Genomic DNA, 13,178 nt, shown 5'->3' on the forward strand with positions numbered 1-13,178 from the left:
TTGATGGATGCCTACAATGAAAGGGCATTGAAAGCAACTACCAAGTAAAAAAATCACATCATCCAAAGCCAAATATACCAGTTTTCTAGCAAACAATTGGCAAGAAATGCACCACTGAAAAGTGGACCTACCAAAAGTATACGACAATTGGATTTGATACCAAAGAAAGTATCATGGAATGACTTTTACAGAACCTGGAGATTCATCACAAGACTGCCTTGCTGATCAACTAATAGTACAGACATATCCAGAGTAAATTGAAGAAGAAGAAGAAGAAGAAGAAGAAGAGAAAGAATTACTTCAATTGAATTGTAAGTAATATTTCTTCAAAACACACAAATGCTGCGCAGGAGTAGATAAATGTATCCAAATATGTGAATGCAAGCCTAATGGCTTGAAATTTGCTTAAACAGACAGACTAACATCAGAAGCACAACAACAAGGTCTCAACCGATGCAGGGAAGGCACGCATTTTGCTCACATCTTGCCGCTGCTTCTTCATTTTCCTGCATTAGAAGTTGCCACAACCAATACAAGCAATCAGAAAAGATGAAATGGATTAGATATTTGTTATTGAAGTAATAACAAGATTTTTGTTATTGAAAATTAGCCCACAACAACTTCTGTGAGCTGAGAACATGTGGATTTAAACAAACTAAGCAATCAAGCCTATTCACACAAACAGACCCCAAGCATGCAAACATTTTACCACTCACCAAAATATGTCATGGCCTTCTATTATGCATAGCTGAATGATAAGCTTCAAGAAATATACATGCACCTAGTAAGCATACAATTCCAAGATAACAAGATAATCCACACCATTGGAAATATCATTGAAAAGCGAAGGCGAAACCCAAGTACACATAAATTATACAAGAGCAGACATCTAATTAGAAGGAAAGAAAAGATCAAGAAAATCATGAAAACATTAATATTTCTTAATAAATGAAGAGAATATGCAGTGCATACACAAGAATATGCAGTGCATGTCACTCAGTTAATTTCATTTACTGAGTATTAGCCTATTAGGTTAGGCCAAGTAGGTAGAGAGAAGGTCCTTTATATATGAAGGGGAAGAAGGCAAGGGAGAAGGGGCAGGAACAGGCAAGACTCACCAGTTAAGAAGATTGAGAGTTTTTGTTACTTTTGATATTCATTCAAAGGAAGATAGAGGCTTTCTTTCTGGCCAATTACTAGGGAGATACACTGGTTCTTTATGAACCTTTCATGCCATAAATGCAATCCTCTAGTAACACGACACCTACACGACAAAAACTGTTAAAACTGAACGACAGTGAACTTCAAGTGGAAGTCTGATTATATATTCATTAAAATCTACCAAAAAGTTTGACAACCAGTTCGAACAACTCACCAAGATGAAGAAAACACTGTTAACTCACCTCCTATTCAAAAGTTTAAGCTAAAAAATTATGAAGTTTATCATTTAATTAATATTTTAATACTCTCATTTACGTGTGAGTTCAAACGTATTCAATAAATGAAGTCAAAGAAATAATTAATTTACTATGTTATCATGTTAAATAATCATTTATCCTAAAAATTAAGCTATAAAAATGATTAATTCAATCATTTAATCAACATTTTTACAAATATTGATCATCTTGAAAACATATGTTTACTCCCATAAAAAAAATAGTGGAACCCTAAGGGTAAGGAACTTAAACCTTCGAGTAATACTACTCTTTCATACTAGATTTCAAAGAATGGCACCAAATGTAACTAATAGAAGATTTTAATTGCAATCTGTATAGTAAATGGTAAGAAACAGATAAGAGATATTAGTCGAATGAAAGAACAAAATTCAATGAGCGGAGACAAGTATTAGGAGCAAAGCTTCACCTTCATAACACCATCACGGTGAGAAATATAAGAGCCTGTTCCATGAGTACACAAACTAAGTGGGTATTAATGATGATGGATCTTAAAAGTTATAAATTTGTGGAAAAAATCTAAGGAAATTCAAGAAGTGTACAATGGGGCATCCATGCTGGATGGAACCAAATTCTCTAGCTAACAAATAATGCAATGACAGACTATCCACATTCTCCATCACTTTGGCACATTCGAACACCAGTTCACTAACATATTTTCAGCTCTTCGTCAAATCATGAATGGTTAACAATGGAGCATGTGGAACTTACCAAAAAAAAACCAATGGAGCATGTGGACCAAACAAGAAAGGCGATATCAAATGGAACACAAGTTTGCCAGTTTGTTCCCCTTACAAAGGATGAATTGACTAAAAAATTCTTACCAAGCGAGCTAGTCGATCTGTATCTGGGTTTGACAAATTTGATTTAGACCCCAAGTTATAATAAATCAGAAAAGTCATCAACTTAAAGTCAAACACCACATTTATAAATACCAAAATCAAAGCAAGCATAAAAGAAATTCACATAGAGATTTTGATTATGAAGAACTCCTCAAAAGTAAAATCACTCCAACGACCAGCCAACCCCAAAAGTATTCACTATAGGAGACTTATGTTACAAATTGATCTTATTTACAAAACCTTTGTAACTCACTAGACTCAATTTGTAACCCCAGCAAACGACTTGTTCACCTCCCACTATATTAGCTCCAGAACTTCTGGCCATCTTCTACAAGAATCACCTTTACGAACAAACCTTGTGTTAAATCAACACTCATCCCAAAAGCTTATGCTTATAGAAAGAGATAAGTTTTAATCACTTAATCATTACTTTAACACCTTATTTGCTACAACCCAGAACTCCGGTGGTTGAAGATTTCTTTTGTGCTTTTGTTGATAAAAACAAGGAGATGAATCTGTTTAGGCTCAAAAGGAGTTTAGGAACCTCTCCAAGGAACAATGAAAAATATCATCTAGGTCTTATGAAAGTCGTAGGACATTAGGCTTATACAGATAGGGAGAAAACAAAGTCCTCTCCAATGTGACGTTGCTTTTAAGTTCACCAATGAATTTGAGATGATCATTATTTAATTTTTATCTATTAATGATTTTAAAAGTCATATCACATTTGGAAGGATACAAGGAGTCCTCCTCCTTCTAGCATTACTCTTCTCTTATGTACATCTTGTCTACTTGGGTAGCGCGCCTTTTGCTCTTAATAAATTTTGTTTACTTATTTAAAAAAAAAGAAGTATCCCTCTTTATGGAACAAATAGCTGTTAAGTAACATCATTATGACCAAACTAGTTTATTTTGTTCATACCTTCGATTGCGTCAAATATTGACTGTAAAATATATTATCTGCGTAACTCGGGAATTTGTAAACTTACCAACTAAGTACAAAATTATCTAGTTCCATTTCCAAGACTATATTGTTAGTCTAATTCAAGACTTCATAAAGTTCCAAACTGGGAATGAAAGCAGCTAGCCTAGTTCCTAGGTACCAAAACGAAAATTTAAGTATCAAGAATTGTTCCCAAATGGTTGTCATGCTATACTGAGACTGTGACAAGATGATCAGATGTTTAACTTTAACAAATGTATGTATTAAGAGTTTAGTAAGCCCTTATCTCACTACAAACAAAAATGTTAGAACTCATAATGCAGTTAAGTTGTCGGAGATGATGGTGGAGAAGGGGAAGCCCGATGGAGCTTGTTGGGGGGTATCTATCATGCTAGACGTGGTGCATTTGGAATGTGAGATATGTCAGGACATTTCACGGAGTGGAGATTCCCTATTTCTCTTTTTTCTCAGCTTTCTGTTCATCCAAAATTTGAATTTTTTATTTCTTTGTGGTTCTTGGATTTCTTATTAGATTTCCTTATCTTCAGGTTTCAATTTGTAACTGTATATGTATTATCCATCGTCTTTATGGGTGTTTCCCTCTCTAGTATGTTTTGATACAACCTTAACTTCAAGATCAGTAGAGATTTGCTAAACATGAAAACGTTTGAATTTTTCTGTCAATCAGTCATTTGATATCCATTATGGTTACAAGCTGCCACGGCCTCAAATTCCAATAGAAAAACAAGTCTCCTACATACATGGCATATGTATTTGCATGACCATAGCTATTGGTCACTGCCAAGCTGCAATACCTTAGTAAGAATGTGGAAATACTATGGGTGCGTTTGGTAAACGCTTTTGGCAAAGGCAAGGTAAAGGCAATTCATCCCACTTTTTTATTTTTCCAACATTCTTTTACTTTTTAGTTTTTTCATTACATCAATCACTTTTTATTACTATTTAAATAAAAAATTCACTATAAAACAAATTTTTTTTCATTTTTTCATACCAAACATTCTTACTTTTTCACTTCAAAAAAAAAAAAAAAAAAAATCTTACTTTTTTTCACATCAAATATCGAACTGAAACCGATACGAAATCGTTTACCAATCGAACCCTATAAGTGTAACAACTGAGAAAGTTACTACAGCATTGGCTTCTTACTAGGTAATATTAAGCTTTATAAGTAATTTTATGGAACTTCAATTGCAATTTGACTAGTCATTTTGAAGTGATAGTATACATGTTGCTAGCGTTTTTCCTGTGGTATTACAAATAGTATCAAAGCAATATGGTAATACCATGTAGTGTTGAAGCACTGCATGACATGGACCCCGACAATCTCAAAAATTTGAGTGAAGGAAATTGTGACTCCCTAGAAAATTAGTCCCACATTGGTAAAATAAATTACCCACATAGCATGGATGGATTATAAAAGAGCTTATAAAAGTGATTCTAGAGAGCTCCAATTATAACTTGAATAGTCCTAAGGTGATAGTACGGATGTGGCTAACACTTTCCTAGATCATTACAATAAGCACCACAATTCATTAACAAAAAGAGTCTCAATCCATTCTTTCCAAGCCTACAAAACATTATGAATTCCTCTTTTAAGAAATGGAGATATCACATATTAACATGCAAACTCTTATTTTGTTATCAACGCAGGGTTTCTAGCTTGTTCTCAATTTTCTCACTAGTTTTCTTTCTTTCTTCCTCTTCTTTATCTATGTTTTTCTTTGATTTATCGCAATTTCTCTCTTGGCTCATTGTCGAAAACTTAAATATGTTCTTTCATACTTCTTCAAAGATTGAAGAAAATAGATCTTCTTCTTCATCAATTGAAGACGAATAAGTCTATCAAACAAAGATGAATCATCATTGTCTATTGAAGACAAAGATCTTCTATTTTTCGTCGTCTTCATTAAAGAAGATCTCAAACGAAGAACTTCTCTTCGTCTTCAAAACATCTCACGACACGAGCTGACACCAACCATGCAAACAAGTCAAATATGAGATCTTTGAAGTCATATCTATTCTGAGTTTTTTTTTTTTTTTTTTTTTTTTTGAGCTTGTCTCAACTCCGACCGACCTTGACTCCATATCGGAGTCAGAGTTGAGTCAGTTTTCGAAGGTTTTTTAAAGAAGAGGCGTTTCCAACTCCATTGGAATCAATAAACTACATGAAAGATGGACATAAATACAAACTTTATTTGTGTGACCTATTTTCTTGTGGAAGGGCAGATAATTACTCATTATAGGGAGCACATTCTTTGGTGAAGAGTTAACTACACTTAGTACCTATCATCATGCACATAGAGGACACAGTTTTCCTCCAAACTAAGTCAGAAATACTTCCAATGCAGTCTATAAGATTGTCATTTTCCATTGAACATTAAAAGAAGCACATAATTTTTTAATAGTATTAAAAGAGTTCTATTAAAAACACATGTGCTTTTCACATGCTCAAGTGATGCATGATAATTTTATAGATTAGGTTTGAGGAATTTTCTCCAACCTATTTTAGAAGAAAACTCTATCTACATGCAGGCACAACCCTATATTTATAGCTTAACCACTAGCTTACCAAATTGAATGTCCCATTTATCTTTACTCATGAAGGAAGAGAAAATGTGATATGACGACTAAAGAAAAAAAAAAAAAAAAAAGAGCGTGTGCAAAAGTTATCCATGTGAGGTACAACTTTTGATCATGAAGGTTAAAGAATATGATTTTGTAAGAGCAATTAATTTGAACATTGAACGAAGGCAATATCGTTATTTGAATACAATTTTATTAACGTTAAGAGAAAAGCTACATAATATTGTGTACAGAAGTGCTGCCAAGGTCTGTAGTAGAGATTTTCTGGAGGGCTGGCATGGAAGATTTGAATTTAAGATAGATGTCTGGTGTGGAAACAGTTTTTTGTGCATAATGTAGTGTTTGGAACAAAGGGATAGACACGCATTTGATGACAGTGATGGACCAATATGATTTGAGTTTTTTGATTGGGCCGATGGCACTTTCTGTAATATTTTCTTTTCTTTTTGTAATCTTTCAGATGTTTATCTTATACATTTTCTATGTACATACATAGTTCTTGCCCTTTCTAGCCTTTTGTTTTTCAGTGATTGTTTTATATAATATTTACCAAAAGATTGCTGCAAAAAACTATTCTGCCTTTATCATTAATCAAGCTCTTGAATCCACCATAGTTTTTTTTTTCTTTTTTGATAAACTAATCGACAAATTTTATTAAAAGCGTGAGGCCCTTAAGTACACACGAGAGAGTATATAAAGTGAAATACCTAACTAAAACAAGAAAAAAAACACCCCATTATACCCCCAAAACTAATCGACAAATTTTATTAAAAGCATGAGGCGCCTCTAAGTACACAGGAGAGTATCTAAAATGAAACACATAACTAGAATAAGAAAAAAAAAAAAAAAACACCCCATTATACCCCCAAAACCCTAAGGCAAGATCCACCCATTAACCCTACCGGCCACCCCAACCCAAAGAAACCTTCTAACCCAATCAGAATTACAGTCAAAGGAAAACCCACCCACTCAGCGGAATCCACCATAATAATGATGGTTGTGTAAGCACTCCAAAGAAAAAAAAAATACTATAAATTAAAAAATAAAGGAAAAAAGGGATGGTAATTAAAGAAAGATTAACCTACTATAAAGGAGAAAAATACTTCTTGGGAGCTTTTATTGTTCTCATAGTAGATTGCAGCTGTTTTGCTTTAGAAAATTGATATTTTGGAAATTTTCCGTGCATACTAGGGACATATATGACTGATTTGCTCGATATATAAGTAATCCTTTCAAATCTAACCCTTTGTCTTTTTGTTTAGAAACTAACCTTTCTTAAATTTTTTTAACAAAAAATTATATACTAGTCACCTTTAAGGCACTAACGCCATTTATAAACAAATTAATAGATCTTTAGCTGACCTAAAAATACTAATTAGAAATTGATCAAAAAAGTGTAAGGACCATTGATTTACATTTAGTAACTATTGTACTGACATTGGTGACATAAATTATTTAAGGGAGCCTGTTGTCAACCAATTGGAGTACTATTATAATTTATTTCTTAACAAATTTATTGTTCCTTATTTTTATTTTTATTTTTATTTTGATAAGTAATAAGAAGTTTTATTGTTCCTCATTTAATTTGAAGTTTTGGTTTTTTTTTATTATTATTATTTTGTTAAAGTGAAATTCATGTTTTTCAAAGCATTTTGCTTCTTGTGAGGGAACATAAATTTCAAAGTTATGATAGAAAGCTGAAAAACTAGAAATTAACAGTCCATAACAATCTTTTTGGATTTTTTTAAAAAAAAAAAGAAAAAAAAAGAAAGGCTTTTTAAAGATAAAAATGTAGTTTCACGTATTGTTTATTTTAATAAAGGTTAATATATAATTAAAAACATCGAAAATCCAATCCAATTAAGCTATATCCCACAAGAGGTGATTAAAAATTTTCCCTCATTCTCAACAAACCGGAATCATTCACCTCATAAAGAGAAATGCTAAAGATCCTAAGACTTTTTTCTAAATTATTATTCCCAAATGATTTGGTCGGTTCAAGAAATAAGTTGGAAACAAGAGTTCGAGAAAAAAAATTTGGGGTCTTTAGCATTTCTCCCCATAAAACCTTCCTAATATAATTCAAAGAAAGTGGTTAGATTAATACCTCGTATTTTTTTCCTCTTCACAGTTCTCTGACACAACAGGTTCATACATTTCCATCATTTTTATCTGAAATGGAGCTACTTTACTGTATCATCAGAAGTACAGATTCTTTCAAGTTTGAAAAGAGGAACTGCCTACGTGCATGGCCATACCAAAGGGAATAAATTGTATTACCCCTCGTGGGATTCAACAGACCAATCTAACAACTCAAGTCCTAAGCAACGCTTTCCAGAACCCGACAGAGCGCCACGCCACTGCCATGTGGGACTGCTAGGGACGCAGGAAAAAAAAAAAAAAATGTACGGATTCTAAAGCTGCTACTAGTGCCTCATTTTTGTAAAAGTGGGAGCTTTTGCTCCATTCCACTCATGAATCTAAACGCATGGCAAAGCCAACACCTGGCGTGGACTTGCAGATGCTAGATATAAGGAAACCAAGAAGAGAACAGACGAGGAGACCAGCAGCCGATTCTTATTCACGGCAATTCATGCAGGAATCAAATAAAGACAATTTAATAGGTGAAACCCATAAAAATATGCCCAATGGTTGAGTTCTTTATGACTACCAAGAAAGCAAAACAGTTCGTGGTAATGCACACAACACGCAAACAGGGAAAAAAATAATAATAATAAATATAAGCAATAGGAGAGGGAAAAGTCAAGAATCCATTTTTCTATCAATAATGAGGCAAAGAACCAAACAAGCACAGGAACAGAGAAGAAATAATGTATCCAAAAATAAATAAATAAATGAAAATGAGAATGAGAATCACTGTAACTCACCAGGAAGAAGATGGGCCAAGAGGGAAGGTTGGTCTTACAGGAACTCAGTTCTTTCCTTTTCCCTTCTGGTCTGAGTGCCGGCTACTGTCGCCGTAGCAGAGCTGCAAGCGGCCGTCGAATTCAGGTGAGAACTGTTGTTGGTGGTGGTGGTGGTGTTGTTGGTGATTCTCCATGGGCGGAGGCCCTGAAGCCGCCGCAGAAGCCATGAAGAAAGGCACGTGTGGTGTTCCGTCTATAGCAGAGAACCTCTGGAGGTGAGGCAAAAGAGACGGTGAATTGGACTGAAGGGTCCCCCTGTTGTAGCCAGCAAGGCCGGAAGAAGAGATGGTGAAGTTAAGATTGTAGTCAACGGCGGGCTGTGATGACGCCGCTGCCACCGGGATGAGATGGTCGGGAATTAACGAGAAATGTTGCAGCTCCAAATGGTTGTTATCCCCGGAGACATTGAACGCCGCAGGATTAACAGACATTGTCATTGTCTGTGAAAGGGAATTTCCCAAATGGATTTGTCCGGAGAATCCCGACGAGTGATGTGCTGCTCGGGACGACGGCTCCAGAAGCCCCGAGTCGAAGTAGTCCATCGGCGCCGTCCACTGTCTCGTCGCCTTGTGGAACAAATTAGGCTGCTCACCGCTTTGGTTTTGAGCGGGACTAGTTGCAGCGTTGTTGTTAACGCTGCTGATTCCGCCGGTGAGAAGCTCCGTAAAAGAAGCGTTTTGCTGAATGTGGTTTACATTTTGATCGTTTTCCTTCTCCTTCTCCTTGGCTCTCTCCCTTGCCCGCTCGCGCGCCTTGACGCGGATTTCCGACCGGGAGAGAGACAAGCCGGAGCCTTTGCTCGTCTCCGAGGTGCTGCTACAAGCAGACTTGGAAAGAGAAAGGTGCTGGCTTTGATTTTGCTGAAAATTGGGGTCACCGCCATCAAGCTCCACCTCAGCTGAATCGAACCCACCTTCGCTCGCTCGCTTCTCATCGCTCAGTTGCTTCGGGGTGTCGGGGAAAGAGCTGTTCAAAGAGGGAAGCTCGTTGATAGCATCGGCGGCGGCCTTGATCAGCCACTCCACGGCTTTGCTAGGCTGATCGTAACCGAGCCGATCCTGAAGATCGTAGAACTGAATCGCCGTGGTGACAGACAGCCTAACCCTCCGGTCTCTCAACCCCTTTGACGTCATGACTTTGCTGTGTCGATCTTTCCCGCCGGAGGCCCGCGAAACCCTGATGATCCGCGAGGAGTGGTGCCAGCCACGAAGCCTGTTGACATTGGTAACACTTTTCAGCTCAACATCCTCTTCGTCATCTGGGTGGTAGCGGTCGCTTATACCCCCTCCTCCTCCTCCTCCTCCTCTTGAGCCTATCTTGTTAGACTCAACATTTCTCCCATTTCCAACCCTTGGGAACTTGCAAGCTTGTCCCTGCTGAATCTCTTCCACCTCCATACCGCTTTCATGCCTTTCTCAAACAGAAACTCTACAAATTACACACACCCTTTTGGCTTGTGAGGTTTTGTACGGCTTCTAGAGAGAGAAAGAGAGAGAGAGATTATTGGGTTTTTCTTTTTTTTTCTTTTCTTTTTAGATCGAGAAAGAGGTGTGATGAGAGTACTCGTGCAGGTGGGGTAGCAGTGTCCTGTTCATATTGATGACGATAATTCAGAGACTACTTTGGCTGTCTAGTGATTAAAAGGCCTTTTTTTACGCTGCGCCGATATATCACGGTCCAAGTCAGTGAAGGCTAGCAGCAGCAGCAGCTCTCTCGTTTAAGCTTTTTGCAGTCGAAGACACCCACCCAGAACCGCCTTTCAAAAGCAAACCCTCTGAAAATTGCTCTCAGACCCTCAGCCCTGCAAACCCCAAAAGCAAAAATTTTCCCACCCACCAAACCAAAAAAAAGAACAGAAAAAAAGCATCAGATGCTTGATGAATGAGAGAGAGAGAGATCTGACTTTGTTTTCTTTCGTACAGAGAGCTACAAGGGCATAGCCCACCGACGAGGCTTAAAGCCTAAAATACGATAAGCTTTAACAAAAGTAGAAAGAAAAGGCAAAAACCTCGATCTGAGCCTTTTTCTGCCTCAGATTCAAGCTAAAGCAGGCGCAGTAAATTGAGTATCATTCGCCGATCTGAGCACAGCCATTTTTCTGCTTCCTCCCAGCATTTAAAGCTTTCGCTGAGCCTAGAAATGCCAGACATTATTACATTACTACCAAGCTTAAGACAATATCATTAATATAATTAAATTAAATAAAAACCCATTAATAAAAACACTGTCCCGAAATCACCAACCAGAAAAAAACAGAGAGAGAAACATAAATCAATTTAACTTACTTTGAACATTGGTTAGAGTCCTGACAGGTGTTAAGCTCTCAGCTCTGCTTTGTTTTGTTATAATTATTAGTATTTTTGTTTTTGTTTGTCTTAATCAGACAATTTGGATAAACACCCAAAGCTCACAGATCTGTGTTCTTAAATCACAACCTGCAAATTCAGCTCATTTGAGAAACACCCACTTCTCAGATCATCAGCTTCTGAAGAACCCAACACCCAGAAAAATCAAACCCATGAAAAAAAAAAATTTGATACCAAAACTTACTCTTTCCACTTGGGAAAACTGAGAGAGAAAAAAAAACCGAAAAAACAAATCAAAGAGATCGAAGCGCGAGACCTTCTGAGGTGCTCGGTGTCGCCGGAATTCCCGTCAAGAGCGCGGATTTCCTGCACTTCGAGTTTCCCAACTCTTCTTTCTTTCTTTCCTTCCCTCACTTTCTCTCCGTCACGCTTCGCTATCCTCAGCCAAACGAAAACCAACAAAATTCAGTTAAACCAGGAAACTAAAAACTTCTAAGAGTGACAAGAAAAAAAAAAAAAAAAAAAAAAAAAAGCACTCACATCACATGTGTAGCATACAAGTAGTGGGAGTGGAGTAGGGTTGGTTGTTGGTTGGGTGGCCTGTTTGGTCGGTGAGAAAGTGGGAAGGAAAATCCGGTGTGTACGGGAATTGTGAGGGAATTGGAGGTTCAAAAGTGCCCTAACGAGAGAAGAGAGAAGGGTTGTTCCCCATTGGAGCAAATCAACAGGGCTTATCGTGAAGGGACAGACACACTGCGCCGTTCCACACTTTAAATCTCCTTCCTCTCCAATTTACCCCTACTTCTTTCCCTTTCTACTCATTTTGTCCTTCTCTAATTATTACTATAAATAAATATATGTTTTTGGATTTGTCTTGCTATTTGCTATCTGAAAAAAAAAAGAAAAAATCCAAAAAAAAATTGCTATTTTTTATGGTCAAAGATATTCGAAGCTCTACTATTTTCATAAAAATATTGAACAAAACAACTAAGTAGTAATAGGTTATATTTATTAATGTATTTTGTAGTGTGTTTTTTGTTTTTGTCTAAACCTTTAAGTGTTTCGATAGGATATAAAACATAATTTTAAGTATTTGGCATTTTGAGTTATTTTTTAATGTTTTTGTTTTAATAAAAGAACGTCAAACGATAAAAGAACAAGTATTATCAATCACATAAAATTTTAAAAATGGATTTTTTTTTTTTCAATTTTTTTTTTAGGGTTAAGAATTGAGTTTCCTTAAAAAAAAAAAAAATTTAAAATAAAAAAAAAAAAAAAACATTGAAAGAGAAAGTAAACTCTAGCAAATAATGTGGAAGACTATTCAAAAAAATGCTTTGCCCCCTTTCAACAATTTCTCTTGCATGAGTATGTAATAAATGGAACCGCCTCAATTCTCAAATAGCAATTTGAAAGTTCAATTAGATTTGAAAACCATGCATGCATTTTTCAAACACACACACACACACACACATATATATATATATATATATATATATATTATGAATAAGTAATTTATTGAAATAAGTAATAAAAGAACTGAAATGTTAAGGATACTAAATATTTTGTCGAGAGACGGATACCAAAATGATATAGAACTTATTTATAGGAGAGAATCATAATTGAAAATAACTTCAATCAGATCGTAGTGTAAATTGTGTGTTTGTGCATCGAATAGGAAGAAAACACTTAAAAATTGAAACAACAAAAAATAATATAACCCTTGGCACCAAATAATTTTTCTTCTTTTAACAAAATACCTTATAGACAAAATATTGATTGACAAAACCACCAGAGCCACCATCTTGGTTGGCTTTGGAGACTCCAATATTTGGGGCTCGAAGGTGGGTGTGGGGGTTCGGTGGTTGGTGGTAGATGTTGGGTTAGAATGAATGGAAAAACCCATGAGATTAATTTGAATTAAAGATACAATGTTTTCATCTCTACTATATTTGGTGTTTTTACATAATGTGTCACATTTTTATTGAATACTATAAAATGAAGTTTTACACCACATCTTCATAAAAGGAACTCTCAAACTATTAATCAAGATATATGTTAGAATACCAATGAATAAGCTCTACATTATTTTGATACACATC

General features: G+C 35.9%; 1 protein-coding gene across 7 annotated transcripts; it reads right to left on the reverse strand.

Annotated features, from left to right (window-relative positions):
• Positions 1 to 282: 282 nt before the first annotated feature.
• On the reverse strand, positions 283 to 11,829 carry LOC132170619 (transcription factor TCP2). 7 transcript variants are annotated; one of them, XR_009438980.1, is made up of 8 exons: positions 11,617 to 11,829; positions 11,393 to 11,510; positions 11,056 to 11,255; positions 10,779 to 10,903; positions 8,732 to 10,571; positions 1,864 to 1,918; positions 1,119 to 1,264; positions 283 to 506 (listed from the first exon to the last, which is right to left on the reverse strand). XR_009438980.1 is itself a non-coding variant. In XM_059581659.1 (6 exons), exon 5 carries the CDS (start codon positions 10,165 to 10,167, stop codon positions 8,776 to 8,778), a length of 1,392 nt encoding a protein of 463 aa, XP_059437642.1. In that variant the 5' UTR covers positions 10,168 to 10,571; positions 10,779 to 10,903; positions 11,056 to 11,205; positions 11,393 to 11,510; positions 11,617 to 11,828; the 3' UTR covers positions 283 to 506; positions 8,732 to 8,775. The 7 variants fall into 7 exon arrangements, 4 of the variants coding, with proteins under 4 accessions (XP_059437642.1, XP_059437640.1, XP_059437641.1 ...); XR_009438979.1 differs by lacking the exon at positions 1,864 to 1,918; XR_009438981.1 differs by lacking the exon at positions 1,119 to 1,264.
• Between the last annotated feature and the right edge of the window lie 1,349 nt (positions 11,830 to 13,178).

This window comes from Corylus avellana, chromosome ca2 (genome assembly GCF_901000735.1).
Source record: "Corylus avellana chromosome ca2, CavTom2PMs-1.0".
Taxonomy (NCBI): Eukaryota; Viridiplantae; Streptophyta; class Magnoliopsida; order Fagales; family Betulaceae; genus Corylus; species Corylus avellana.